Genomic DNA, 27,604 nt, shown 5'->3' with positions numbered 1-27,604 from the left:
GTTGAGTTTTTTTTCTGTCAGACATGAAAATTTCCAATGTGACTTTTATTCTTTTAACAAATTGGCACACTTTCCGCTATGTCACAAAAGTACACAATTAATACACATTATAGTTAGAATTATTTGGCATGTTTGATATGTTTTTACAAGAAGATTACCATGTGAAACAGTACTGTACATCGTCTCACAGCTTTCATGATATCACCTACAAACTTTTCTAACTCGGGAAATATTCACACATTTTCTTAAAGAATTTGATTTATGGATGAAGAGTAAGCAGTGCTTTTTTTTCTTCTTTTTTTTTTTAACTTCTCAAAAAATAAAAACAACATTTGATGAAAATGTTTACTTTACATAGTTTACAAATATAAACAAACCTACTGAAAAGTGAAAAGACATGTAAACTCACATTAAGTATTAAGGCCAGAGCACACTGGATGCAGTTACTGACGCTTGTCACTGGACGCTGTTTGTCGGATGCTTTAAAACTCGCTGCAGCGGAGAGATTTGATTTGCTGCACTGTGACACCGTAATGTTTAATTAACGTGTTTATTTAACGCCGTGTCTCCTCTACGGTCTGATTTATAAATTTGAATACCAGCTGGATGTCCAGTCAGGCTTTTTACTTCAATTATTCAGTCCAAATATGTTTTCTTTGCGCCAACTGAGCTCGCTGTCACACTTCAGAGCTTTGCTAACTCACCTTTTCCTCATCCACCTCTTGGCTTCTCTCAACCAGAATGTGGTCAAAAACCTGCATGATGTCATTTTGCCCTAAAGTGGGTAACAGTCACTGCAGGTTTACTAATCTTACAACATCCAGTCAAAGTCCAACTATGACTTCAATCAACTTTGAAGTACAGGATCGACCTGCACTCAGGGAAACAGTTTCATCTGCTGCCCAAGCATTTCTGCCTTTTAAACTATCGATCCGTATCCAAAGTTCGGTCTTCGTGTGAATAAACCATCATGTAAACAAATCCAGTAGTGGAGCCAAAAAAAATGGGTCACATAGGTTCACCGATTGATTTTCTAACATCTGTTTGCCGTTTGAGTTCACCTACCGCTGCAGTTCTTCAATTACATACAATGATGGTTTTTTTTAAGTAAACACGAATGTATAGCTACAATGAGTCAATAGTATAGTACTCTGTGTCATTAGACACAACATGAAGCAATTTAAACATTTTCTTTGCAGAGCTCAGACTCGCTATTTCTTGCAAACTCATCATCAAGTTTATCCCTCTAAAAAAAAAAAAAAAACTTCGCTATACTTCTCTTTACCTACATCCCTGCAGCTGCATAATTTCACAAGAAAATGAGCCATAAGAAAAAAAATCATTAACATCAGCAAAAGATATTTCAGGCAGAGAGAATGGCTCAATGTGCTGCTCAATGATCAGAGCAGCCGGCAGGCTTTACAGCCTCCTGTGTCCGTCCCTTATCGCCGCATCTCGCTCTCACATCTGAAGTACATGATGGGGAAGGAGCACTAAAAACACATCTCCTAGGGATAAAGAAAAAAGTGAGAGGCTATGACAGCAGTAAATTGGCTTTTTCCTCCCCTGAGCTTTACTCCAGACTTCCCGTGCATGCTGAGCAATTTGAATTGTGCTGTAATTGCTTATGTTGCTTTTCTCTCCTCGTCATTTCTACAATAGAATTTGATCTCATTACTTTTGCCCGTGGTTGAATTCTCAGCCAGTAGGAATGATACTAAGTGGCATGTTAACAGAAGAAGAAGAGCAGGGTGACTGTTGCACTCAGTTTTTTTTTTCTTGTTGTTTTTTTTTTTGGTTAACAAAGCGAGAAGAACCGTACATAATGCGACCACACACCGGTTCACATCTTATCACTTTGTAAATGAAGCAACTTCAAAAAGCGGTTCCTCTTTCTGTTCTTTTTCTTTTTTTAAATGGCACAAAGCAGTTTAAGTGCGGTGCGGGTTCTTATTAGCTTGTTGTAAAGTGGATTATCTTACTCAACCACAGTATGAAGGAGGGAGAGGAAAAGCCGAAGGGGCAGCAGAGAAACGGATGTGACATGAGTCATGAAATAGAAATCAAAAGCTGCGCTCATGCCTGGTTGCAGTGGAGTCGACTGGTTATGGTTTTTGGGAGCACGTATAGTATATGTGGCCTTGGGCGATGTGCTTCTTGTTAAAGGAGGGGATGCACTTTGAGTGTGAAGCAGGCTCTAGATAGAGTATTTGCCCAGACAGCACTTCTCAATTCACCCGTCCACTCATGTATCTGCTCACGTTGTTTCCTTCCTTTCATAGGAGATGACTCGAGCAAAGACATGGTGGAGCTACTGATATCTTTTAACTCCTGAAAAGGCTCAAGAGGAAAAACAGAATTATAAAACAAAGCTAAGATATTTAAAAAAATAATAATAAAAAAATGAAACGGGAAAATAAAAAAACGGTATGAGCATTTACATTTCTCCTTCGCAAACTGTCCGCTGTGGTTCATTCTGAGCGCTGACATGGATTCGACAGTGTAAAATGAGAAGGAGGTGGAGGCTTCAGTAGCTCCAGCGCTCCCAGTCCAACACGAGCGTGGTCAGCAGCAGTAATGGTAACATGGGCGCTGCTTGGCCGGCTGCTCCCCGCTGGCTCCCTCTCGCACCCGATTCCATGTTAGAGTCCTTCTCGGAATACGGCGGGATGACGTTGAACTCCTCGCTCGCTTCCTCCTCCTGCTCCTCTTCCTCACTGTCCTCCATCTGTAAAAAGCACGGAAAGAGCGATTCCTCCAATTAACACGAGTGGTGAAGCGTGGAGGGGAGGTCAGGGAGAGAAAGTCTACATTAACACAGAATTTACTATGTATGCAAATATCCCAGAGCTACAAGGAAAATAACCAAGAAGCTGAGACATGACTGTGGATCAAATGACACAAGAATAAAATGAATCACACGTGAGTTAGAAGGGTGGTGATTAAGCTCTGTTGCTGAAAATGGGCTGTGGATTATGTTCTTCACGTGTTGCTTTTAGTGTGTCCATTCAATGTCTTCCTGTGTGTGAAAAACATGTTTTGATGAATGATTACTGGGATAACAACAACACACTCATCTATGATGCATTATACTTACATTTATGCTTGATTTGAAAGTAAATTAAGGCGCTGATTAGGATCACGACTCTTTTATGAATTGGTAATATCAGAGCAAACGCAGCAGCATGACGCATAACTTACATTTCTTGTTTATTATCGAGCAGTGAGCCTGATTTGAAAGATTTCTATTAAAAACAAATATTAAAGAACCATCGCTAATTGTGTTAGTGAAAACAATGACCCACGTATTGGCAGAAATCCCAGATTTAATACAGATCAACACCAAAAATCTGTCTAATAAGTGTCGGATGGTTGGTGCTGACAGACAAACAAACCCACAGTAAAGACATTTCCAGTGTGTATTGTATAGAATTGGCCTTCTGATTTGGTCCCTACGCACAAGTTACATGAAGTCAAAACAGTAGCTGTGGAAGACAAAGCTGAGGAGAAAATATACTGTAAATGAAACAGGTAAACACACTCCACTGTAAGCAGGAAACAGCACTGGTACTGGTACTTGCTCATCCAGCTGTTAGAACTTTTTATTTATTTATTTGTTAAAACTAATCAATACCGACACTGTACAAACTAAGAATCTTGAGGCTCTTGTTGGACCACTATAGACTGCAAGGCTCGCGTCTTGTACTGCAAAAGAAATTAAATAATGAAGAATCCCAAAATACAACTGTCCTTGGTAGATTTTGTAACCCTCCATAATTACATATTAAATGTAAAAATGAGAATCATAAAAACTTAAAACTTGCAGAAAGCCATCCAACTTAGAAATGTAATATTACGTCTATTATGAATATGAATGAAAACCACATTTTAAGATTCCCTAAAAAAAAAAAAAAAAAAATCTCAGTTCTATTATCGTTTTACTATTCTGACTGAGTCTGGAAACAGATTGTTGGGGGAAAGTTTTTGCCAAAAAAAAGAGTAAAACTGGGATGGTTTCAATTAAAAACAAATAAATAAAACAGCACTAGTTCCTATAGGGAGCTGCATGGAGGCTCGGTGGTTAGCACCATCACCGTTTGCATCTCGGGCTGGGATCTTTCTGCGTGGAGTTTGCATGTTCTCTCCGTGCAGTGTGGGTTCTCTCCGGGTTCTCCGGCTTCCTCCCATATAGTCCAAAAACAAGTTTGAGGTTAATTGGTGATTCTAAATTGTCTGTAGGTGTGAATGTGAGTGTGCTTGGTTGTCTGTCTCTAAGTGTAGCCCTGTGATAGACTGGTGACCTGTCCAGGGTGTCCCCTGCCTTCACCCTAAGTCAGCTGGGATAGACTCCAGCCCCCCATGACCCTAGTGAGCATTAACCAGTGTATAGATGATGGATGGATGGATGGATAGTTCTTATTGGTACACAGTTAGGGTTGTCACAATCATGAAATTTTAGTTGTTCATACAGTGTTCATTTTATACCTCTGTTAGTTTTACATTAGTGGTAATAACACCTTTGATCACCACCTTTTTGCTGCAACTTCAACAAATTGCTTTCTGTAAGTCATTGGACTCTCCTTTAACATTTGGCTTAAAACCATCGCAGCGGTGCTGTGATGTTTGACTTTGCAACTCACTCCGTGACGCTAATGTCAACAGATGCTCATTGACATGCAGCAGGTCGAACACTACAAGTTTAGCGCCTTGAGATAAACAGTTGGCACCATTTAACTAAAGCAGTGATTGAAACATGACATTTCTGGTAGATTCATCTGGCCGTTTCTATGCAGGTGAATGGTGCATTATGCAAAATGATTACGGTGAGCTCGAATATTCACAATCAGGTGATTATATATGGCTTTTCTTGGTTATCGGCAGGTAGGTTGACACCTTGACACAGTCGTTCTGTGGACTTCACTTTCTCTTTATGTAACCCCAGACTGACTGAAGCTGAGATCAGGGCTCTGGGGGTCATAATATCTGCTACAGGGCTCTTGTTCTGTCTGTCACTGAAGATATTACTTCAGCTATATCTTTGGGGTCATTATGTCCTGCTGCAGTATGAATTTGGAACAGGTGAGATCCTTCAATCAGGTACTGCATGATGGATAAGAGGCTTGGAAAAAAATGGAACAGTAGTGTATATTTCTGAGAGGAAACATTGACAGCAGTGTGCCATAGCTTAATATAAAGACAGCACATGCTTATTTTCATCTGTTTCTATTGAAATGTGTCCAAACCTCATGAAACAATATCATCAATCCCAGCCCGTCTGGTCTGCCGGATTACATTTCAGCTCACACACCAAACAGCAGTCAGCCGTCAGCAGGTTAGCTCAGTCGTGGCTGTGCTACTTGCATGTAGGCTGAATGTCTTTCACCTGAAGGTCATAGCTACTTGCTGAAGTGATGCAAAAAAAAAAAGTGCTCCTGGGTGTGTCACTGTTGGAAGTGTAGCTGAACACACTTCTAAGCACACAGATCCACACCCAGCACTGACACTGGATGTGATCAGAGGTGCAACATAACAAAAACCGTCAACAAAGACGACACTGAATGGTGCTTTTCAGTATTTTACTGCGTTACTCCCAAACTTTCAGTGGCTTTGCCTCTTTGCTTGAGTTTTACTTGATTCAAAATAGCCTTGACATGTCACTGGCATCGAAACTAGAGGAGAAAACTTGTTGTACCTCCTCTTTATTGTCGCACAGCAATCATTTTTTTAGTGTCCATTTGACTTCTTTTAAATTTTCATGGACAGTCAATTCAAAAAATGTTCTCAAATCAGATTTAAAGCGTGGAGAATTTAGTGTCACTGCAGTATATGTTTTCCTTATCGCTTCTGCTAGAATTCGTCATCTGATTATTTCAGTGGTAGTGTAAACAACAAACAGGAAATTGAAGTGGATCACCTTTAAATGAACTGTGTTTCTGGATGTACGCTATATCCACTAACGGCACGGCTTCTGTGCTGCAAAGGTTTGTGGGATGGGATATGAGGAAGAGGAAATGCGGAATGAGTAGGATTAAAATGGTGAGAGAATGGGGAATATGGAGCAGATGGGTGTGCATATATGAATATTAACAGTAAGGGTTGAGTCTAATGCTGCAAACACCTACGGCTAATCCTCAGCCACAATGAGAGGTATGGGCAGGAGCGGGAGGGGGAGGGAAATAATCTGAGGTTATACAAGGAGCTCCTGGGTCCAACTCACTGCTACAGTCCCTGGTAGGTGTTACCACCTGATATACGCTTCTTCAGCTGAACTGGTACCAAGTGTTGAACACAAGCATATGATGAGACGGTGTAGAGAGTACTCACACTGTTGAATTCAGGGAGAGTGTTAACGCTGACATGGACCGTCTCCTGGTAGACGCGTGGGGAGGGCTGAGAAGCTGGCACTGGAGTGTTTTCCACAGGAGGAGGTGCGGAGATTCCCATGGAGCTGATGGCATTGCCTGAAACAAAATCAGCAGGGGGCATCTTCATTATGTTCACATCATTATTCATCTTTGAAGCATCACCAAAACATTATCAGCGACTTTTCGAAGCATAGTTAGAACTAACCACTCTGTAAATACTGGGCATAATTGGCTAAGATATGAATATATTGCTTTTTTACTTTTAAGTCATGTCCAGCAATTTGGCTTAGACTGATTTATCTCCACAGCCATCGGATGGCGGGATATGAAAGTGGTACATACATCCAAGTCCCCGATGGGAAGGATTCTGAAAGGTGAACTCTTCTGATTTTTAATCTAGTGCCAGCATCAGGTGAAAACTTTTATTTGTTCAATACTTCTCGTTTGCTCACTGCACACAGAAAAATTGGATGAAAAAATTTAATTATACATCTCTTCTAGACTTTCCAAATGTTATTGCACCTGACCTAAATCCAATTGAGTTCCTGTGGGCAGCCATAAGGGGGGAAAAAAAACTGTCAGCTTGCTGATACTCTACAGTGGATAAACTAAGAGCTGGCTGAAACATAAAGGAAACCTTCACCACAGTCGTTGGTATACTGGCCATCAGGGCATACTGGGACAGTCTAAAAATCTCTTTAGCAGCCCTCTCTAGGTGGCTGTCATTTGGTGTGAGAGTGAGCTGCATGCATGGAATCAAAAGTTATAGACCCAACTGGATCTGCATTTCTCTCCCAGTACACCCCTGACCACAGCTAATACAGAAACTGGTTGATTCCATGCCCAGATGTTGTCAAGCACTTAAAGGTTGCCAAACTAAAACATTAACAAACAGTGACTGTATTTTTTGTGCCTTAATTTTGAACTATATATCTAATGTTTGTAAGCAGGGATGCACGATATATGGGCGACCACATCGGTATCGGCAGATAGTAGTGTTATTTCCGATAAATCAGGATCAGCACAATAAAAACAAATTTAGCCGATGTGAAAAACCAATGATTGTCTAACATTAGCGCCTTCGTCTCTACATTTGACATTGCTGCTATTTAACAGATGTTTTTACTTAAATGATCCTGGACTTGAATGTTGAATATGTTAAAATATATTGAAATGTGTTACGTAATAAAGACGACTTTGTGGTCGAGCTTGGTTTGGGCTTCTTTTGAATAGTTTTCACCTTCTCACAGTGATTAGTTATACTTGTTTTTCGGTGTGAACAAAAATTGAATATCTACATCTGTAATATCGGTTATTGGCGATATCAGCATTCTTAATATCAAATATCGGTATCGGCCAGAAATGTTAATATCGTGCATCACTATTTGTAAGCTTAAACCATTTTCTTACACCAAAACATTACTTCTACCTTAAATGAATTGCCCTGGCTTCCTTGCAGGTTATGTCAAGTATTGACAGTCATACATTTTTAGGGCTACTTTTGTCCAGTGCAGTTTATCTAATATAAATAAGTGGGTAGGATATATTTAAAAAAGCAAACAAATGGTAATGTGGAAACCTAAAAATAAGTCAGGGTAATCTCTGCTTCCTTTGTTTTTCTGGCTTGTGTTTGCATTAGTGGGCATCCACTCAACTAATCTTCTGAATAAGACAAATAATGTGACGCAGGAAAAGTGACTTTATTGACGTCTACAGGTTGATTTCAAGTTGTGTCACGCTTCCAATTACTTGTATTGTCTCCAACTCTTTTACATTCACTGCTGCAAAGTGCTCACAAAACAACGGTGAGTTTAAATCTGACAGTAACTTAGTTGTCTTTTTACTCAAAACAGTATTTCTTCAGTAAGAACCTTTGCCACTCTTTCACCTCTTGTGGTTTGGAAACAATTCAACAAGAAGTCACATTATGTTTATCAGATTTGGTGAAAGGAATTCATTGACTCCACAGAGCCTGGAAATCACATTCACATTTGGCAGCCAGCCACACACCAGGGAAATTGTCTCTTGCCATTCATTTATTTATAAGAAAACATTACGGTTCAGTGGTTCGCCCTCTCAATCATCAATTATGACCCACCTCATTTGAATTCGGTAATAATGCACATTATAAAATGCTCAGTTAGATCAGCATCTCGACGTTAATTTAGATAATACTTGCGTTTGACAGCTATAAAGGTAACATTTCCTCTGTCATTATGCTGACACAGGAGGAATTGGCAGCTATGGCACACTGTGCCTGAAGACGAGCAGCGTGTCTGAAGTTTGGGAACATTGCATCACTCAAACTACTGGACTGACTTGGAAGAATAATCAACTGTTCACGCTTCCACTTAAAAGTCTTGGGATCTGAGGTGACCCAATAGCCAAGGGGTTAGAGCTCACACCACATGGGTGCAAATGCCGTCATTCCGTTGCTCTCTTGCCCCACATTCCCTGCCTTTCTCCACTGTCACCGACTAACAAAGGCAAAAATCGCCCTCAAAATGTCTTGGGAACTTCAATAACACTGTTGTCCATTAATTGAAAGCTTGGTGGTTTGATCCCTGCCCCATCATGTGCTGACATGTCTTTGAACGAGACACCGCACCCCAAGTTGCTCCCACGAGTCGCCAAGCACCTTGCACGCACATCATAGATGTGTAAGTGTGTGAATGGGTGAACGGGAAACCAACTGTGCGGCTCTTTGTAGAAGCCAGCTGGGGTTAAAAAAGCTGCTATATAAGTGCGGACCATTTAACAAGCCCCGGGCTGCAACCTGCCACACTGAGAGTAACTAAAAGTTTTGCCGAGGATTTAGATCGTGCAGTAAGTGCGGCGAATTATCCATTTTAATTACAGTTTTGGTCTTCCTGCGTGCAACTGTTTCACCACAACTATTCCACATTTTGGAGGGAACACCGAAGCCACATCCTTCACTTAGTCCTGCCCACAATGACTGTGATTGGTTTAAAGAAATACAAACAAGCCAGTGTTTTCCCCCCTACAGTGGAGTGATAGTTTGGTACAGCTGAACCATTACGTTCTACAAAACGGGCTGGCAAAAAGAAACTAATAATATGTTTATTAGTTTCTCTTTGGCTAAAAAGCTTCCAAGTGCAGACGGTGGTTGTTGAAGTCAGGATAAGTGCATTATCTATGCTGATGTTTTAAATGTCCTGAAACTACAGTATTCTGTGCATCTCGTTGATTATGTACAGCTTCTAATCCCAAGAAGCTTCAACTCCATTTTTACTAAAGCATTTAGCTCTTGTTACTAATACAAGCACTGCATTCATTAGCACATTTGCAGTTTTAATTCTTTGCTACAAGACAAGCAGCCTTGAAGCTGCACTGCGCCGCCTGCCCTAACCTTGACATGCTTTACTCACGTAGGCATATGTTGCTGCTGAACATGTGCAGGATGCGCTGACATCCTTGCCATTCGTTGCCGCTGCCTTCACATGTGCACCACTGGGACACCTCTGTGCTGCTGTTGCTCACGTAGTTTGGAGTCATGATGGTTCCTGGTCACAGAAAAAGAACAGAAGTGATAATGCAGGTGCAACTTTATAAACTCAGTAGATAGTATTTTACTCAGACTAAGGATTTTGTATTTTCAGCATACACCCCTATGGAAGATAAGACACAGTCTCCCAGAGATATTAGATGCCCTGTGGATCCAGTGTCACAGTTTTCCAGCCTTTGATACTGATAATTGCAGGTACACAAAATTACTTTTCAGGTGTGGGGAAACAGAAGGAAATAATATTGCCTGCATCATTTTGTGGAGCTGCTGGAAATGCAATTTCTGACTCAGAGCTGCAGCTTTTGGCAGATGACCATTTAAGAACCCCTGTGGAGTTATTTTGTGCACCAAAATGAAAATTATAAAGGCCAAATATCACTGTTAGACACCTGCTGATAACAGGTTCTGTAAGTGGCTTTCTGCCAATTCTTCTCCGAACTATTCAGTCTTTTAGCCTCCTCTACCTCTTTAATTTGTTTTCCTCCATCTCACCTATGAGTCCAGCGTAGGCCTTCAGGCACATGGCTCTGCTCTCTCGCATACAGCCAGAGGCAGAGAGAGGGGAGGGCTGGCAGTTGTGCTGGAAATCAGCAAACCGGGATCTGAAACACACACACACACACACACACACACACAGAAACGCAGAGGAGAAAACTGTTTTTTTATATGTCAGCACAGAGAAACAGAGTGTGCATTTTAAAGTGTTTCGACAATTTCATTTTGGGATTCAGGGTTGTGCTGAATCAAAACAGCAAAAGCAACACAAACAGCAACATAGTGTAAGAGCACCAAACATAAAGCCAGGGAAAGAGATAGCTGTGCACTCACATTGTAAACCATGTGTTAGTTCAGCAGAGCTTCAGGATATTCAGTTTTCTAGCCCACCAGCCACTTCTCTGTGGTAAACTATTCAGAAAGTCAATCTAACATTGTAATTTCATAGTGCACCTACAGTCACACCTGCAGTGGTTTACGATCCATAGATTTTTACAAGTAGATGATGTTTACAAAGCTTAAAATCCACCAAGGAGGTAGCAGTACCAGGACCAGGTCACTTCTGTTGGTAAAATACGACTTCCTGTCATGTTGAGGAGGTTGCCGATCTTGACACACTAAACCAAGTCTCCTACAACGATTGAAACGGCTGCAGCTTCATCTCTTTTATCAATTCTGGAGGAGATACTGCTGAAATATTTTAGAATAGAGTCAACACCATCAGGGTCTACAGAGTCATTGTAATAAGGCTGTTTTTCAATCACTAATTCAGGATATTGATTACGTCAAACAAAACTTTTTTGCTGGAATTTCTCACCTCTCACTCTGGTCTGGTTTTTTAAAAAGTCTCCACAGTGTTTTTTTTAAATCCATCTTATCCATACAGTCCAAGGTTGCCGTGTTTGGCCTTACAGTCGAGGAGATGCTACTGGCTGTATTTTTCTTCAAGCGTGAATTTTTAAAAAAAAGCAGCCAGGGCTTCAGGGGTTAATGTATTAAACATGCACACACTCGGCGTAAAATATCTTGTCATTTGTAGCCGAATAAATCATAGATTTCATCAATAATCGAAAACAGACGTGTAACTGTATGTCTTGATGTAAAACTGGAGACAAAGACTGGGATGAGTGTTTCAGAGCTCTTCAGTGGAAGCTCACAATAACAACGCATGTGAACAGAAGAATCTTTTTTTTTGTTTTAAATCTGTTACTAATAATGCAGCTCTCTAATCAGGCTCTCATTTTCAAATAACTCTCAAGTAATCTTTTCTCTTTTATGATTAATAACCTCTGATACATTTACACGAAGATTAGAGCGTAAGTAATGTAAGTTCTATACATTTATGAACAACAAGCCGACGGAGCGCGCACTAAAATTAGCCTCACAAAAGCTGCTGTAATCACACTGATGATTAAGAGTGTAGCTGTGGATTCTGGGCTTCTAAAAGCAAACTGTTCACTCCCACATCCTTCTTTTCTGTCTGAAAAACATAACCCTTATTGAGTTCTTGCTGGCCCCAAAAGAACTGTCACCTTCCTATACAGTATTTCTCTGAAGAAACACTGAAGATATAATACATTGAAGATATAAAAGGACTCCTTATAATTTCAGACATCTTGCTTTGTACCGTTGTGTTAATGCTCAACTGCTCCGAGCAAAAAAAGAAGCTGTGCCGAGCCTTGAGGCCAAAGACACCCTTTGTATGGATTTCTTTGTTCTTAAAGCATCTGCAAAGGTGATTTTTGAATAATCTGAATTGTTAACATCCAGGTTTATAATAGCTCATAGCTCTCCTCTCCTGAGCTAGCTCGCCATCACAATCACCATTAGTGGAAAAGAGATTCGCTGTATATAGCTACAATTTACATTAATACCCTCTCCAGTCAGCTGAGAAGTGTATTTCATTAGTATCCCTTTTGCGCGTTCGCAACTTTGTTCTGTTGAAGCAAGATTAGTCAATTACTTGATTCATCAATGAACAGAAAATTAATTTGCAGCTGTTTTGATGAATGATTGATTATGTAAGCCATTTTTCAAGCAAACTGCCACGAATTCAGTGGTTCCGGCCTCTAAACCGTATAAATATGCTGCTTTTCTTTGCCTTATGTCAAAGAAATCTGAGCATCTTGGACGCTTTGATCATTAAAAAAACATATTTTAATGTCATTTTTGGGGCTCTAACGAAAAAGTGATGACGGTTTCCCTATTTTGTTATGCATAGAATAATCAATAAAAGAACTGGCAGGGATTAATCAGTAATGAAAACAATCATTAGCAGCAGCTCTACGTGAGACACTAACAAAACAGGGAGTCACTCATCAAAACACTGCTCAATAGTGCAAATGCATCTCAACAAAACATCACAGGGCTTTTAATGTTGCCTTTTCATGTGCCGTTGATGCACTAGCCGTGGCATTTTCTGAAACTTTGAAAACCTATTCTGAAACTGAATGTTTCTGTTTTGTGTTGCTCTCGTGTTAAAACCCTTACAAGGGGCCACTTAACGGACCAAATCAATACGCTCACATGGCCGTCTTACCTACACAGCTCGTCTCTGGAGCAGTAGTTCTGCAGGCTGAGGCAGTTGGGTTTGCCCACTCTTTCCTCCCCTCTCGCGCTCTCCTCATAGGAACATGACGGGACGATGGTTTTCCTCCGGCGCTCCCCGCACAGAGTGTCAGAGCAGGGACAGAAGAGCAAAGCAAAGCTGTACTCCTCTGGCACACGCTCCAGGAAGCGCCGCAGGGCTTTGTGGCATTTCTGGCGGTTACAGCTGTTGTCAGAGACTGTTGCTCGCTTGGTGCAGGCCACAACGTATTCTGACCGCAGGGAGCCACATTTCTCATAGAGGCCACAGTCCTGAGCTGCCTTCAGACACTGGTTTTGGCCGTCCACGGATAGGGAGGAGGCTTCACGAGGAAAACAGAGTAATGTATGTCAGGAAAATAAAAATCTTAGATTGCATTTGAGAGCAACAGCAGGTTAAAACAGGACCCTACCTGCCATGATGGAGGCCATACGGGACATCTCTATGTTTCTCACCAGATTTAACTCCAGTTCTTCATACGGAGACACGTCGTATTCATCATATGCTGAAGCAACAAGAACCACACGTATTATGCAGCTGAGAATTCAAAGAACTCCCTGCACCACGCACAAGCCAATTCTTAAAACCCACCTGCAAATCTCACAGTCCAGTAGACCCTGAGGCAGTGTTCCTCCCTGCGAGAGCCACGCTGACACTTGCAAACTTGAAGGGGGCGATAATGCTGCAAGGAGTTCTGGGCCTCCAGGCACTCCAGGCGGGCATCTGGGCCGAGGGGAGACACGGCCTCCTCGGCGGCGCAGTACTCCAGCAGGCGATAGATGACCATGCAGGACTGCTCCTGGATGCAGCCCTGCTCCGCCACCAGACAGTCTAAGGACGCAGACACTGGCACGCTACCTGGAGGAGAGTGGACGGAGTTTATGGTCTCATCATCCAGTATTAGTCCTTGAGCTAAATAGGCTTTAATTAAGACAGCAGAGCGAGGCGAGTGCACTCCAAAGACACGCCACTGTACTGCAGGTTACTATAATATCCAAAAAGGACTGAATTAAATTAAATTGGAATCACAAAAGTGTAATAGAGTAGCAAACGTGGGCGAAACCTCAATGTTCCTCATAGAAACACAGGAGTCGAGAGAATAATTTAACACCATAGGGTTATGTTGCAGTTATAATTGCTTCTTAATTATTTCTTTATCTTCTCGGTGGGAGTCCTAGTTGGCATCTCTCCTAATGTTTTTATGCACACACTCTTACAGTGTATCTTTGACTTTTTATTAATGCATTAGTTTTTTTTTTTCCACCACGGTGTCTCAGTGTTTGTATCAATGAGAGATGCATGTCCATCCAAGCTTTTGAAAATGTTCCAGCTGTCAGTCTCCTCACATTTTGGTACAACAGAGTCAGATACTGTGAGTTGGCCTCATCTTTCTTATCACACACCCCAATGCTCCTGGATAGGTGAGCTCAAAAAAAGAACTTTTAGATAATTTTTGTGAATTTATGGTGCCTTCCTGTCAGGTTTCAAACCTGGCTGTCAGGCTGTAGATTATCCTTCTCCCTTTTTTTGTATTCTGCACAGTATCCTAATGCTCTGTTTTTGTTATTTTGAAGGAACAAGTGAGCAAAGAGGACGATCCCGCAATAGTCATTAATCATTTCAGTTATTTTAGTAATTTATTTCCTCAGTTGGTACACACACACACACACACACACACACACACGCACACAAGCAAAAGTTTGATTTTCTTCTCTAAATTAATGCTACTATACTATATGATACCATTTACTGGTCTGAACCTACTCGTGTTTCTCATCCCCTCGATTCCCTCTTTCCAAAGTATGATTTATCCCATTAAATCCAACATTGCTACTGCTGAACTCTCTCAAAGCACAGTTTTAATTTACATTTTACCAGTGTCTCATATCACAGATGTTCATTCCACAGTTACAACATTTTGCAGTGTTCATTTTTTTGTGTCAAACACATTTTTGTGTCACTTGAAAAACTGTCCTCGCTCATCTGTTCAAGTGCTTCTTACAGAGACTTAAGAGTCGTCTGCTTAACGGCGCTGCATTCATGAGCCCGACAGAAATTCTACCTAGAAGACAATCAAATGAGGGTGTTGTGAAATAAATTTGTTTCCTGCTTCAAAAGGGATGCTGTTCAACAGCCACCTCTCATGTTTTGGATGCCTCTTTGATCAGCGAGTACTTGAACCATCATCAAGAGAGAATATTCAGAATAGTCCCTTCCTATGTGACAATCACAACATTTTGGTTCAAATAAACGAAGGCCAATAGCTGTCTGGAAACCAGGAAATGTGCGTTCATCTTTGAAAAACAGTGAGATGCCATTAAAAACCTAAATCTATAAGATAAAATAGGCTAAAAGATGTAAAAGCACAAGTTTGGTGCTTTTGGATGTGGCATACAATATCTTAAAATACGTGTACTCATGGATGTCTTGCACAAAAATACTGCTGGTATTATTGAAAGGCACATGAACAGCTTGGGGCAAAACCTTTTGCAGCAGAGTCTCTTCCATTTTGATACAAGCTTTACTCCAATGTCAGACACTATCTCCACCTGTAATGCCAGAGACAAAACCAATTTATTCAGCACTGTTCAGCAATTCCGACCAACCAACCAATACTTTTGCTTCCAATTTTGCTTTCACACAGAGACTCAGTCTGGATATCACATTCAGACAGTGGCTCAACTCAAATGTCCTCTTTGAGAATGTTTCCCCCCCCGAAGTTCTATTAGATGTATAGTCTGAGGCAAATGTTTTTATCTGACAGATGCATCAGCACATGCTACACCTACAAAACAACCCGCCTGAAGATGCTGCGGGTTTATTTCACCATACACATATTTAAAATCGTTCATCCCAAAGAGCAATAAAAGGGTCACTCTGTGCAAATGTGCTGCATATCAGTAGCCACATTCCCTCCACATCTAATGCGACACTCAATAGAAAAGCAGTGTTGGTCCATAGCGATTAAGCACTGAGCATATTTTGATTGGCAGTGTTCTGTCTCGAATGACTGGAAGTGAAAAAACACAAATCATTTCATAATGCTGATTGTTGCTCCATGAAAAAAACACAATGCAGGAAGGCCAGAGACAGCTGGAGGGAGGCAAAGGGAAAAAAAATGAAAGCCCTCTTCAAAAAGTGTATTGTGACGGAGCATTTCAGGAAATTAATTTTCTCAAATGTGACACATAATTGTCCCCACAAATTACACTTTTTACACAATGATTCAAGACTTAGAAGGAAAAATCACTTGGGAAGGCAATATGCACACACTTTCCCCACTTTATCTTCTTAATTTGCTATATCCTGTCACTTTTTAGCGGCGCAAAAAGAATAAGCTGGCAGCCACATAAAATATGCAGCGTAGTTAGGAATGAGTTGAGTAAATATTCATGTTTGAACCTAATGCATGTCTTTTAACAAATAAATGTACCTATTTTATCCTCACATGTACTTATGTTTCAGTACAATATACATCAAAAGAAGCTCATATACAAACACACACAGCATTGTGTTAGATCGGTCACACACTTCGATTAAGCTCCTGCTGACTGGCGGCACAAAGCGCGGCTGCAATCCAATTCTGCTGCTGCATGTTTTGCAATCTCAGACGCCACATGAGGTCCACGTCTCACTTTGGCATGAGACATATCATAAACAGAAGCTACGCTCCATCGCCGCTGCAGGAAAACTTCCAAAGCTACTGCAGTGACTCCATAGGGGGAGGTGGGGGAGAGAGAAAAAAAAAAAATAGGAGGCAAACACACAGGGCAGTGAGTCATATTCACAGCCACAGCTCTCTAAGGTATGTAAAGGTGATGATTACCTGTCTATCTGCCTATCTATGTATCATGATACCCTGGTAATTATACGAAAGTATTAAATCCCGCCATGTTTCGCTGCAATTTAGACAAGCTTCACGTAATCTCCTGTTTGGGCAGTGAACAGTTTGTTCATTATTCCTTCTCAGTGTTTGCTCCCTCAGGCTCACCATTGATAAAGAGAGACTATCAGCAGTTTTAGTTCCGAGCTTTTCTTTGCACACACACACACGCACACACACACACACACACACATACATATATATATATGCACAGATAACAAAAACCCTATATAGAGTACAGAGCAGCTCTGCTAAATCTTGTCCAGCAGACAGGTCAGAATTATTATTAATAATTCCCACATTATTTAATGTCACGATGATAAAGAAGCACTGTGCTCACATTAGGCTGCTCACGATGCAACAAATTGCGAAAGTAAAACTCTGGGTTAAGGGATTTCTGACAGTGGGGGTTGGGTGGGGGATGTTTTTAAAGAATAGAAGGAGTGAAAAAGTAAATGGGAGATGAATTACTGTGATACGCGAGCCATAATGCACTCTATTGATTTCTCACTGGGGTGATTAATAGAATTTGTGAGGCAAAACTGATGAAGGTTAACGCCATAAACGGTGAAAACCCTACACGTACGGACAATCACTGGGAGCAAACTGGTTTTTGTCAAATTTTCTCCCTCAGTCCTTTTTCAAACACGTGGGCCGGGCCGCGGAGCGCCCAGATTGTCGGGCGGTAATTTGACTCGAGAGGAGACCGTGGCGGGAGAGTGTGACTCTGATGTGAAATGTGCTCGCGGATTGTGACAGAAGGGACTCGTTGGAAGGAAGTCACAAGCTCAAGGAGGAAATGGCAGCGAGGCGGCAAGATGGAGCAAAAGTGAGACTAGATAAACATGTTGGCGACTTCTGCTGTTTGTTATTGCTGGCACCTCTTCACCTCACCTACAACCAAACCAGTGGGACTCCCGACTGGACTCAACATAAATTTGTGTGTGTTTTACATGCACATTCACATAAAGGCTTTCATTTGTGGTAATTGGGACGTTAGTAGCTATAGATTTGTGCCTGCGAATTTTCATTTCAAGTCGTTAAGATTGTCTTCCTGCACACTCTGAAGGTGAACATTACTGGGTTTCTTAGTCTACTAATGAGCAAATTAAATATTCTTTGGCTTAAACTTTAGTCGAACAAAACAAGCACCATGAGGGTGTCAAGTTAGGAGTTAGTCACAGCCTTAAATTCAACTGTGCTTTTATAGCTGCAATGACAATTAACTTTTTGAACTCTGATGAGTCTGTTTTAAATATCTGTCCTGTTGTGTTCATTAGAGCCACATTATACGGGGCTGATTCATGATAACGAAAATATTTATTCCTTTTCTGGATATAATCAAATCTTGGTCGGTGTAAATGGGATGAAGTATTTATTTTCACATATTGTAATGTCTCCAGTGTGCAGCGCAATTTAAAAAAATAAATAAACATTAATGATTTTATCTTCTCCATAATTGCACTGTTTTGTGTTGTTGTCATGGTTTTCTTACATGTTTATCTGCCTGGCTGTCCAAACTGTCTGTACGGGCTCTTAATAAAGACTGAGGTGAATTGATTAATTGAATTTTAATGTGCAAGTTAACACACTAATTGACCTCAAGAGACCATTCGGGAAAGCACGGGGCTAACAAATGTGAAGAAGTAAGCTTGCAGAACAAAATATGTTTCAAGTCAAAAGTGATAATAATAATAATACTGGAAAAATGACTAACCTTCAAAATAAAAATGACAAAAAAACAGTTGACAACATCCATCCATCCATCATCTATACACCACTTAATCCTCACTGGGGTCGCGGGGGGCCTATCCCAGCTGACCCTGGACCCTGGACAGGTCACAGTCTATCGCACACTTAGAGACAGACAACCAAGCACATTCACATTCACATCTACGAACAATTTAGAATCACCAATTAACCTCAGCATGTTTTTGGACCATGTGGGAGGAAGCCGGAGAACCTGGAGAGAACCCACGCTGCACAGGGATAACATGCAAACTCCACACAGAAACATCTCAGGTGTCCTCACCGGGACGTGAACCAGCGACCTTCTTGCTGCGAGGCAACAGTGCTAACCACTGCGTCACCTTGCGGTCCACTTGAAACCATCTCAGTCCAGAAGTTAGACCACCTTTTCATACAGTAAGTTGAATCAAAAAAACACTTGTGCCGTCTTGTGCATTCGCGTTTAGCGAAGATCTTTGCACTTTTTGCTGAGTCCTCCTGATTTTGCCCGAATCATAATTTGCTCACGTTTCCCCGGCTGTGTGTAGCCGTGGATGGAGGTGTTTCCTCAGGAAGGACACAGATGGTTAATCAGTGCTGATTAAGGCTTGTGTGGCTCCTTATTGACACAATCATTTCTGCTGAGCACGAAATTTTGCAAATTCCACCACTCAGCTTCTAACATAAAACGTTCTATTAACATTAAACATATGCTTAACGGTTTGCACATATTCTCTTTGTTATGAGGGAAACTCTGGCACCGCCTTGGGCAACCTCAGCCAAGCAGATCTTCATAGAGAGATAAGAAAACTTGTTTCTATAAAAAAACCTATTTTCTTCCTATGTGAGGAGATCACTCCTATTCGCATGCTATTTCAAAATGCATGCATTTTCTTCAGATGTGGATTTCTTTGCTCAAAGTCAATTTTCAAATGTGCAGAAAACAGGCAACTAGTCAAAAAACATTCATCAGAAGATCTTCTAAATACTTTAGCTGTGAAACAACACCTCAGATAAGTTCATTCTTGATATTGAAGACCCGCTCTGATGTAAACCAAGTGTTTACCTTGTTAACATGTCCATGTGGTGTTTTTTTATATGCTAGAAGACATATCATTAGCAGAAGAAGCAGTGCTGCACCATGGCTGAGTGTTTTTGCCCTGAAGCTGAGTTGCAGACTCCAGGACAGCCAGGGTTTCATATGTTTCTCGTCAACTTACAGGGTGGGACTTTCCATAGCATGATTCTTCTTCAGAATCAGCTTCCAGTTCAAAAATGTCTGAACAAATCACTCGATATAACAACTTACTATTGTTTTTCACTGTTTCAGCAGAGCAGTAGGTGAGCTGGTGTGCTCGAGCTGCAGCCAGCAGCAGACGGGTGAGGAAGAAAGAGGCAGGGACTTCACAGGAAAAAAGGTCTAAAGTTACATCTTTTGTGGCAGGATGTGATTATTTAAACTTGTCACTTTGACACACGGAGGTGAGGTTTTAGGAGTTAAATCGATGGCTGGAGAGCGACTTGAAACAAATGAATTTGCTCTCGCTTATCATTAATAAGTTGTCTCATATGTTCACACGCCCTCTCTGCCTGTTCTGCTCTCATCTTTGCACCTTCTTCCTCCTCCTTACTGCTGCACCTGACGGATTTAATTAGTCTTATCAACGTCACTGCCTCCGACTTTCAACAAATCGTCCAAATCTCTCCACACTACAGCCACATCTTCTCAGTAGAGGCTCCCACACCTTTCTCTACAGTGTCACGCGAGGACCACACTGATGGCAGCAAAAGCATGTCTGTGTGAGAAAAAGCACACTCAGCTGACAGTCCTTGATCCCACATATGACAAAAATTGCCTTGCGTGCTTGTGCAAACACCACCTTTGATTATGTCCAAGTTCTATCAAGTTAACAAGACTGAATCTCTGTGTGACTGGTGTGTTAAAAAGAGCTGTACAGTTGGTATTGCTTTAATCAGCTTTTAATGCATACACCCCACAGAGAAGACTCCAGGCCTGGGGTTATGTGCAGGTGCAGCGCAGCCTTCAAAAAGATATAGTCAGGCATCAGCAAGTCAAAATATGACCGCTCTCACTTTTAGATTGTTTGAGATGTTGAGAATAATCTCTGCATTCTGAAAAAAAAATGGGGTAAAGCTTCATGAATCCAAAGGTCACAGCTCCGCCAGCGTGTACAAGAATCAACATTTAATGTTCTGAATCAACAGTTTCCCGGTGCATCTAGATCATGTCTCGTCTAATGAGCTGTGCCAGCAGCCACATCACGCAGGCAGCATCCCTCCGCTGTACTCAGGTAAAATGCATCAGGTGCCGCATCAACCAGTCAGTGTGTCTGGAGCCGTGTGAATATTTCAGGCCTTTGCCTTCTGCTGCCTCTAGCAGTCCTAAATTTTAGCGTGCCAAATAATTTCTTGGCCAGACACACAGACACACACATACTGACAGTTTCCATCAGGCTGTGGGGTTTTGTTTGTGCCATCAAGTGTGCAGAAGTGACAATCAAGATGCAGAGCGCACACAAGCAAACTGAGCATAACAGACAATGGCACATAAGTGATACAAATTAACCTTCCAGAAACTACTTTTTTTTTTTTCTACTACTGGCTTGGCAGTGAGAAATCAGGTGTCATTCAGACCCACATTTAGTGAAACATCAAATATGTGAAATAACTGCAAATTCAGAAAGTGCATTTGATGTTTTTTTTATTTAAGTAATGTCCAATGGGCACGCCGCCAATTTAATTTTTGTGCGCCGTCGTCCCAAACAAAACTGAATTACCGGCACAGAGTAAAGACAGTGTCCGAGCACAGAGAGAGAATAAAGAGAAGTCTGTTAGACAGTGGGAAAGACAGAGAAGCCGAGACAAACCTGTGTGCACGAGGTGAAGCCAAACAGTTAAACAGAAACTGCTCAAGTATGTTGATATTTGGTTCATCTGAGACCTGTGTAACTTCACACAGCCTGAAAATGAGCTCTAATAAATTTATGACAACCATGTTACAGCTCAATCACGTCCACTAAATGAGGTACCAAAATAGCAACACTCAATCAGCGGTTGCAGCCAGTACTGGGACTTTAGCAATAATCCACAGGGGCCTGGCAGCGAAGGGTCAAAGTCAGGTTAAATGTCACTCAACAATAGCCTGCTTTCCATTAATACATCTGGCAAAGACAGTGCACAGCCACATGTAAAGAGATCTCAGGCATTATTTTGACACTCCTTTCCATTGTGCTATTAATTTGGGAAAAGTAACAGATGAATGCAACGACACGTGCAAACACTGAGCATAGCTCCTAGAGAGCAGCTGACACGTTGTTTGAGTGTGACGTCAAATCAGCGGCCCCACAGCCTGTAAATTTTAAAACGTGTTTTCAAGAAGATTTTCCACATTAGTTTGTTCTAAGTCCCCTTCTGCTGAAAAAAATCAAGGTCCTCTATCTTGTTAACATGTCCAAATGTTGTTTTATATGCTTTTTTTATATGCCTTGAAACTGCAGGGTAATATTAACTGCCTCACACACACATCCGACTGAATCTCTCTGATATTACAACTTGCTGTTGTGTAGCAGCTGTACAGTGCTTAAGCAGTCATGGGTGAGCTGGTGTGCTCGAGCTGCAGCAGCAGCGAGAGATGGGTGGAGAAAGAGGGACTTCACAGAGCTGTGCATTCTAGAGGCAAAATCTTTGCCAATTTCTTTTTTTTGTGGAAAAACTTCTAGATGTGTAATTTTGATACACAGCGATGGGTTTTTAATCAATGACCACAGATGAGCTTTAAACCATAAAGTCTTGATGCTGGACCTTTGTTTATAGAGAAGAAATTCTGTAATCTATACATTTATTTCAATCTTAGTGACAGACATCTTGGCAGGACAAATGTCTGCCTCTAAAGTTACCACTGCTATTGTTGAGGTCACCGGGCTCCACAAGGTCACATATATTACAAAGTAAAAATAACATTCCTTGAAATGGAATACAGTTCAGAGGAGCTTAGCCTATTTATACAAAACCTATAGACAGCGGATGTCAATTTACCAACACTTAACAGTCTGGAAAACTGCAAGAAGCAGTTCTGCAGCAGATTAATCTAAAAGCAGAATATGATTGGAGACCAGATTGTGCACAGATTTTGCTTTTCTTTAACGAAGTCAGTTAACGAAGTTTGAATCCAACAATTTCTTTTGCAATCAGGTATAATGTCAGAACTCAACATCGTGACAGACTATCTCATTTGCATGTGTAATGATTCAGATCTCAATTAATTAGCACTTGAAAATAACTGCTTTTCTTGGCGTGATTCCACCTAAGTGCCTGACAGGTGGGCTTTACACACTGCATGATATACTGGGTGCCTGAAAGCTCTGACATTCACAAGAAAGCATTTATCATTTTATGATACTAATCTCTAATGGGCACCCTCACCTGGTGTTATCTGAATTTTCCTACATGCAGAGGAGTCTGTGCCTCCTATACTACTGACTTAATCCTAACAATTACAGCATTTGCATGTATTTCTGCAGAAAAGAGCACAGGGGGGGAGCTGTGTTGCATTTGAAGGCTATTTTATATGATCTGTGGAAACAATAGGTCAAATTCATAGTCTGTAAACAACCACAGGAGTGAAAAGCACTTAAAAAAAAGGATCAGAACTGATATAGATCAAGATCAATAACCACAGACCACCGAGCTTTATGGGAGATGTCTTATCCAGCCAGTCACATTATTGACCCCAATCATTATAACTCATTTGGCAGCAGCTTAATGTGTGTGCACATCTCTCAAGACAAAGACTGTTAAAGCATCGGCACCACAAAGTGCTTCCTTTTTTTTCTGCCCTGAAGTTATGAATGTGAGTTTTCACCTTATCAACTTCTTATGCACATTTTGATATCAAATTTAACAGTTCATTTGTGATATTTCCGTGATCTGGGACAGTCCAATCAATACTTGGGAGAACAGATCAGCTCTGTTTGGAACTGGTCCAAGGCAGAAATAACAAATCTGAACCAATGATGTCATCCACATTGTAAAATCTCAGAGTGCTTCAGCTATACATTCTTCTATATGATTTCACGGACGTCGTACATTTTATTTCGAGGGCTGGTTTAACGGTTTAACTCAAACCAGGAGCATGGATCACTGTCTGACAATCTATTAGTATATTCCTTTTTTTGGTTGAGTTGTTTAGTAAGTCTTTTCCACTTGTTTCTCTTCTTTTATATATTTAAAAAAAACAATGAGCCATGTAATATGTGATGTTACACAGATGAGCAAAACTACAGCAAATTTACAAAAAGTTAAAGTGTAAATAATAACAGAACATAATCATCAGTAAAATAAACTGAATCCCTGTTCTCCTCATGTACATCTGGACTGGAGGCTTTGTCACAGCCTATAACATGTTTGCATGAAGAAATGTGGACTGCATACATTCCTATTGAACTCATGAGAAGACAATGAATGGACTACCAGACTGGATGATAACATCTAAATGGTCGGTGATGTTCTATTAACCGAAATTAGAAACGTGCTGCTTACCATGAGAGAAGACATTGAGCAGAAGTCCAATGATCATCATCCTGTCCGGTGACATTGGAGAGTTGAGGGACTGGAGAAACTCGCACCCGGCTCGCTGCAGCTCAGTGACCCGTCTCCTCCTGCCACATCCAGCCTCCTCCTCCTCCTCTGCTGCTGCTGCTGCTGCTGTTGCTGCTGCTGCTGCTCCCGCACGGACTGAAGCACAGATCGGATGGTTCTTAGTAGACAAAGTTGGCAAAACTGAACCGGAGCGATTCAAGTTCTCGCGATTTTTGTTGTCCCATTTAATTTTCTGGTCCCGCTTTTATTGATCTGTGCATCGGGCAGATTGATTGATTGATTGATTGATTTTTTTTTTTTTTTTAATCCAACAACAAGAGAAGAAAGAAAAGTTTCTCTGCAGCTGATCACCAGTGAGCTCCCATCAGTCAGCCTGCAAGAGCGACTCGTGTCGCAGTTGCACTACTTGTGTGTGCGTCTGTCGCAGCTCCCCCAGTTGTCCAGCCAGAGTTGAGCTCAGCGCCCAGAGACTGCATGGCGCAACTCTGTCAAAGCCACACTGTGATTGGCCCCTGAAAAGGCTGAACGTGCCCATGGGATGTTCAAATGTTTCCTGTGGGAGAACAGCTGGCTTGTTGGGCTTCAACTTGATGGACAACAGAAGGTGTAGCCTTTATCCTACTATGCATGATATTAAAAAATGTTCAGGGGGTTAAGCATTTGTAGCATTCACTTAATTAACCAACTTGTTGTGAATTAGCATTATTATCTCTGACCTTCAATCTGACTTTATAAGAATGTTTTTTTGTTCTGTAACAAGAGCTGAGCTTTTTAACTGTTTCCATCTGGATCATATTTCTTTGCTTATAAATGTTGGTTATTTTCCCCCACGGTTGCCTTAATGTGTCTGCTGAGGTGAGCATATTAAACAGTCCCCCCTCCTCTTCACTGAGACCAGTCTGCAGCCTCGGAGCCTTTTCCATTCATATCAGCTTACAGCAGGAGTGGGACTATGAAATCTCCACTTGTTCCAGTGCTGTAGCTGACCTGTGGATGAAAAGCAGCGATCCAGAAGGGATGACAGACAGGCAGAACCACTAAATGATATGCTACTCACCTGTAACCCTGAGCTGGCATTTTTATTTCCTTTTTGTTTGTTGTTGTTGTGACTGTGCGTGTAGGATGTCATTCTCTCTATTATTTCCCCCACAAGGATAAAAACAAAACCGCATTTTAACAGGCTGCAGCTTTTCAGGGAAAGCAGTTCAACTTCTCTAACACACATTTTGCATAATCGTTTTTGTTTGCACCTTCTGAAGTAAACAAGGAGTCACAAAGCTGGAGGTTCTGGTTTAAAAAATGATAATAATCTGATCTACTTTTTGGAAAAGAGCTGCTCAACACTGATATTTTTTTTCATATTAAGGTGTTTGTGAACACTGCCCTAAAGTTTACAAAATTACCCACTTTACCGATAAAAAATGCCGCTCTCAAAATATGATTAAATAAACCCACAGCTGCCTCTCACTAAGAGAGAACAAAAGCAATTTAAAATTGCAAAGTGCATGCCATTGACCTGCTGTCCTCGCTGTAATTAAAAGACAGCAGGGGGATTAGTGGATTAATTTACACATCCTGTTTAACTGGATACTCAAGTGGCAGTAAGAAACACAAGTGGACAGTGACTGTCATTAAAATGCACATCCAGCCAAACAAGAATAACAAACCGAGGCATTTAATAAGGCACTGTAGAGGTAACCATGGCAGCACAAGACCTTGCACTCAAACCAAACAATCTTCTCTTGCAAAAGTTGCTTGGAACATCAAACAAAATTTTGAAGTGTGCAGGGGGATTGTTTCGTACAACTTGTTGCCCAGTACGCACTCAATTAAGTGAGGTTTTAATTCACTGTTATCTCCTCCTGCTTCTGAGGTTGGTCGACGGGCAGGATTCCTCCGAGGAAGGTTTGACTCCGGCTGCACGGCATCACAGCAGCTCCTCCCTGTGGTCAACGCTGAGGTGCACAAGAGATAAGACCTGCGCAGGTAACTACAGGTCAGAAATACTGCAGTTAAGTCAGTGCTGGTTTGTTACTGTGAGGTGGGGTTTACTGTACATCCAGCATCAGTACAGTTTTATGTGAGTTCTGTGTCACCACATTAAACACGGTTCAGTATAATGAGCTATGAACAAGGCCCTGGAGACAGTTTTATTTAACAGCTGGCATCATCCTAATGAGAAGCATATTTTGCTCCCAGTTGTGTTATTTGATGAGGTTTGAAACACAATGAGCAGTTTGATAAACGGTCAGGAGAGCATATGATCCACTGACATATGGTCACAACATGGACACTCTTGAGTGCAACAGGACGTCAACGATATATATCAGTCTTTTGGATGCAGGAAGTAACACAAAGATCCATAGCAACAGAAACATCAGACTCGTGAAGATCATGGGTACATTTTATTATGCTGTAATGGAGTGTCTTATCAGATACAGCAACATGATTCAGCAGCCTCAGTGTCCAGGTATAGTCAAAACGAAACGGCCTGCTTAAAACAGCACTAAAAATGACTGGGAGGAAGAAGAATAACATACAGTCATCTATGAAAAAAAAAATGTTGTCAGACTTGCTCTCAAGATCCTGAAGGACCCCCCACATATTTTCATTTCAGACTTCCACCTTGAGGTAGACGTTACAGAGCCTGCAAATATAAGAGCAACCAATTCAAACTGTCTTTTATTCCTTTTTCTATCATACTGCTCCACAATAAAAAAAAGGTTGCAGCTCATTCCGAACTCTCGACGTGTCTGGCCTACGCATTTGAAGGCTGATCTCTGGATCCCTGGTTTTTCTGCTGGTATTATTTCTCTTTATGCAAGGTACAACACGGCGCTCTTAGAAGTGTGATAAGTATGTAGGTTTGCATGTGTGTGGATGTCAATGTGTGTATATTTGTATACTTTAGATAAGACTGTTTTCATACATGGTTTCATATCTATATAGCTTATTCTGTGTCTGATAATGTTTTTTTTTGTGTGTGTGTGTTGTCTGTGGTTGTACAGAGCTTGTTTTAGATCGATAGATCAATAGATAGACAGATAGATAGATAGATTAAGTCCTGTTTTAAGATGCCATTGCAGGCTAACATATGTAGTAGGCCTTAAGGTTATGCTCTTCAGCTGACTGAAGGTGAACATGTAGGTCTTTTGCCGCCCTCTAATGGACATGTGTGATACAGTTTACGCTGAATGAATGCAGAAACTTTTTTTTTCACTTCTGCAGCCCTTATCGCCATCACAGTAGCACAAAGTGTGTCTATCTAAAAATCCAACATGTAGCATTCAGCGCATGTCTTGGTGGTGGTGCCAGCAAAGCAGGTAGCAGATATGATCTCAAGACAATCTGATCTAGCATCTAATGACATCCAGGTTTTTGCAAACAGCACAAGGTTAGAA

The 27,604-nt window shown here is 41.2% G+C and overlaps 1 protein-coding gene across 1 annotated transcript; it reads right to left on the bottom strand.

Moving 5' to 3' along the window:
• Positions 1–30: 30 nt before the first annotated feature.
• On the bottom strand, positions 31–24,215 carry LOC103353320 (GDNF family receptor alpha-4-like). The gene is made up of 8 exons (XM_008276237.1): positions 24,144–24,215; positions 13,565–13,831; positions 13,386–13,478; positions 12,926–13,295; positions 10,384–10,493; positions 9,755–9,889; positions 6,325–6,461; positions 31–2,728 (listed from the first exon to the last, which is right to left on the bottom strand). Exons 1-8 carry the CDS (start codon positions 24,196–24,198, stop codon positions 2,528–2,530), a joined length of 1,368 nt encoding a protein of 455 aa, XP_008274459.1. The 5' UTR covers positions 24,199–24,215; the 3' UTR covers positions 31–2,527.
• Positions 24,216–27,604: the final 3,389 nt, after the last annotated feature.

Source organism: Stegastes partitus, unplaced genomic scaffold (assembly GCF_000690725.1).
Source record: "Stegastes partitus isolate 25-593 unplaced genomic scaffold, Stegastes_partitus-1.0.2 Scaffold67, whole genome shotgun sequence".
Lineage (NCBI taxonomy): Eukaryota > Metazoa > Chordata > Actinopteri > Pomacentridae > Stegastes > Stegastes partitus.
Note: the sequence above shows the minus strand (reverse complement) of the source record. Positions and strands in the feature narration are given on the sequence as shown.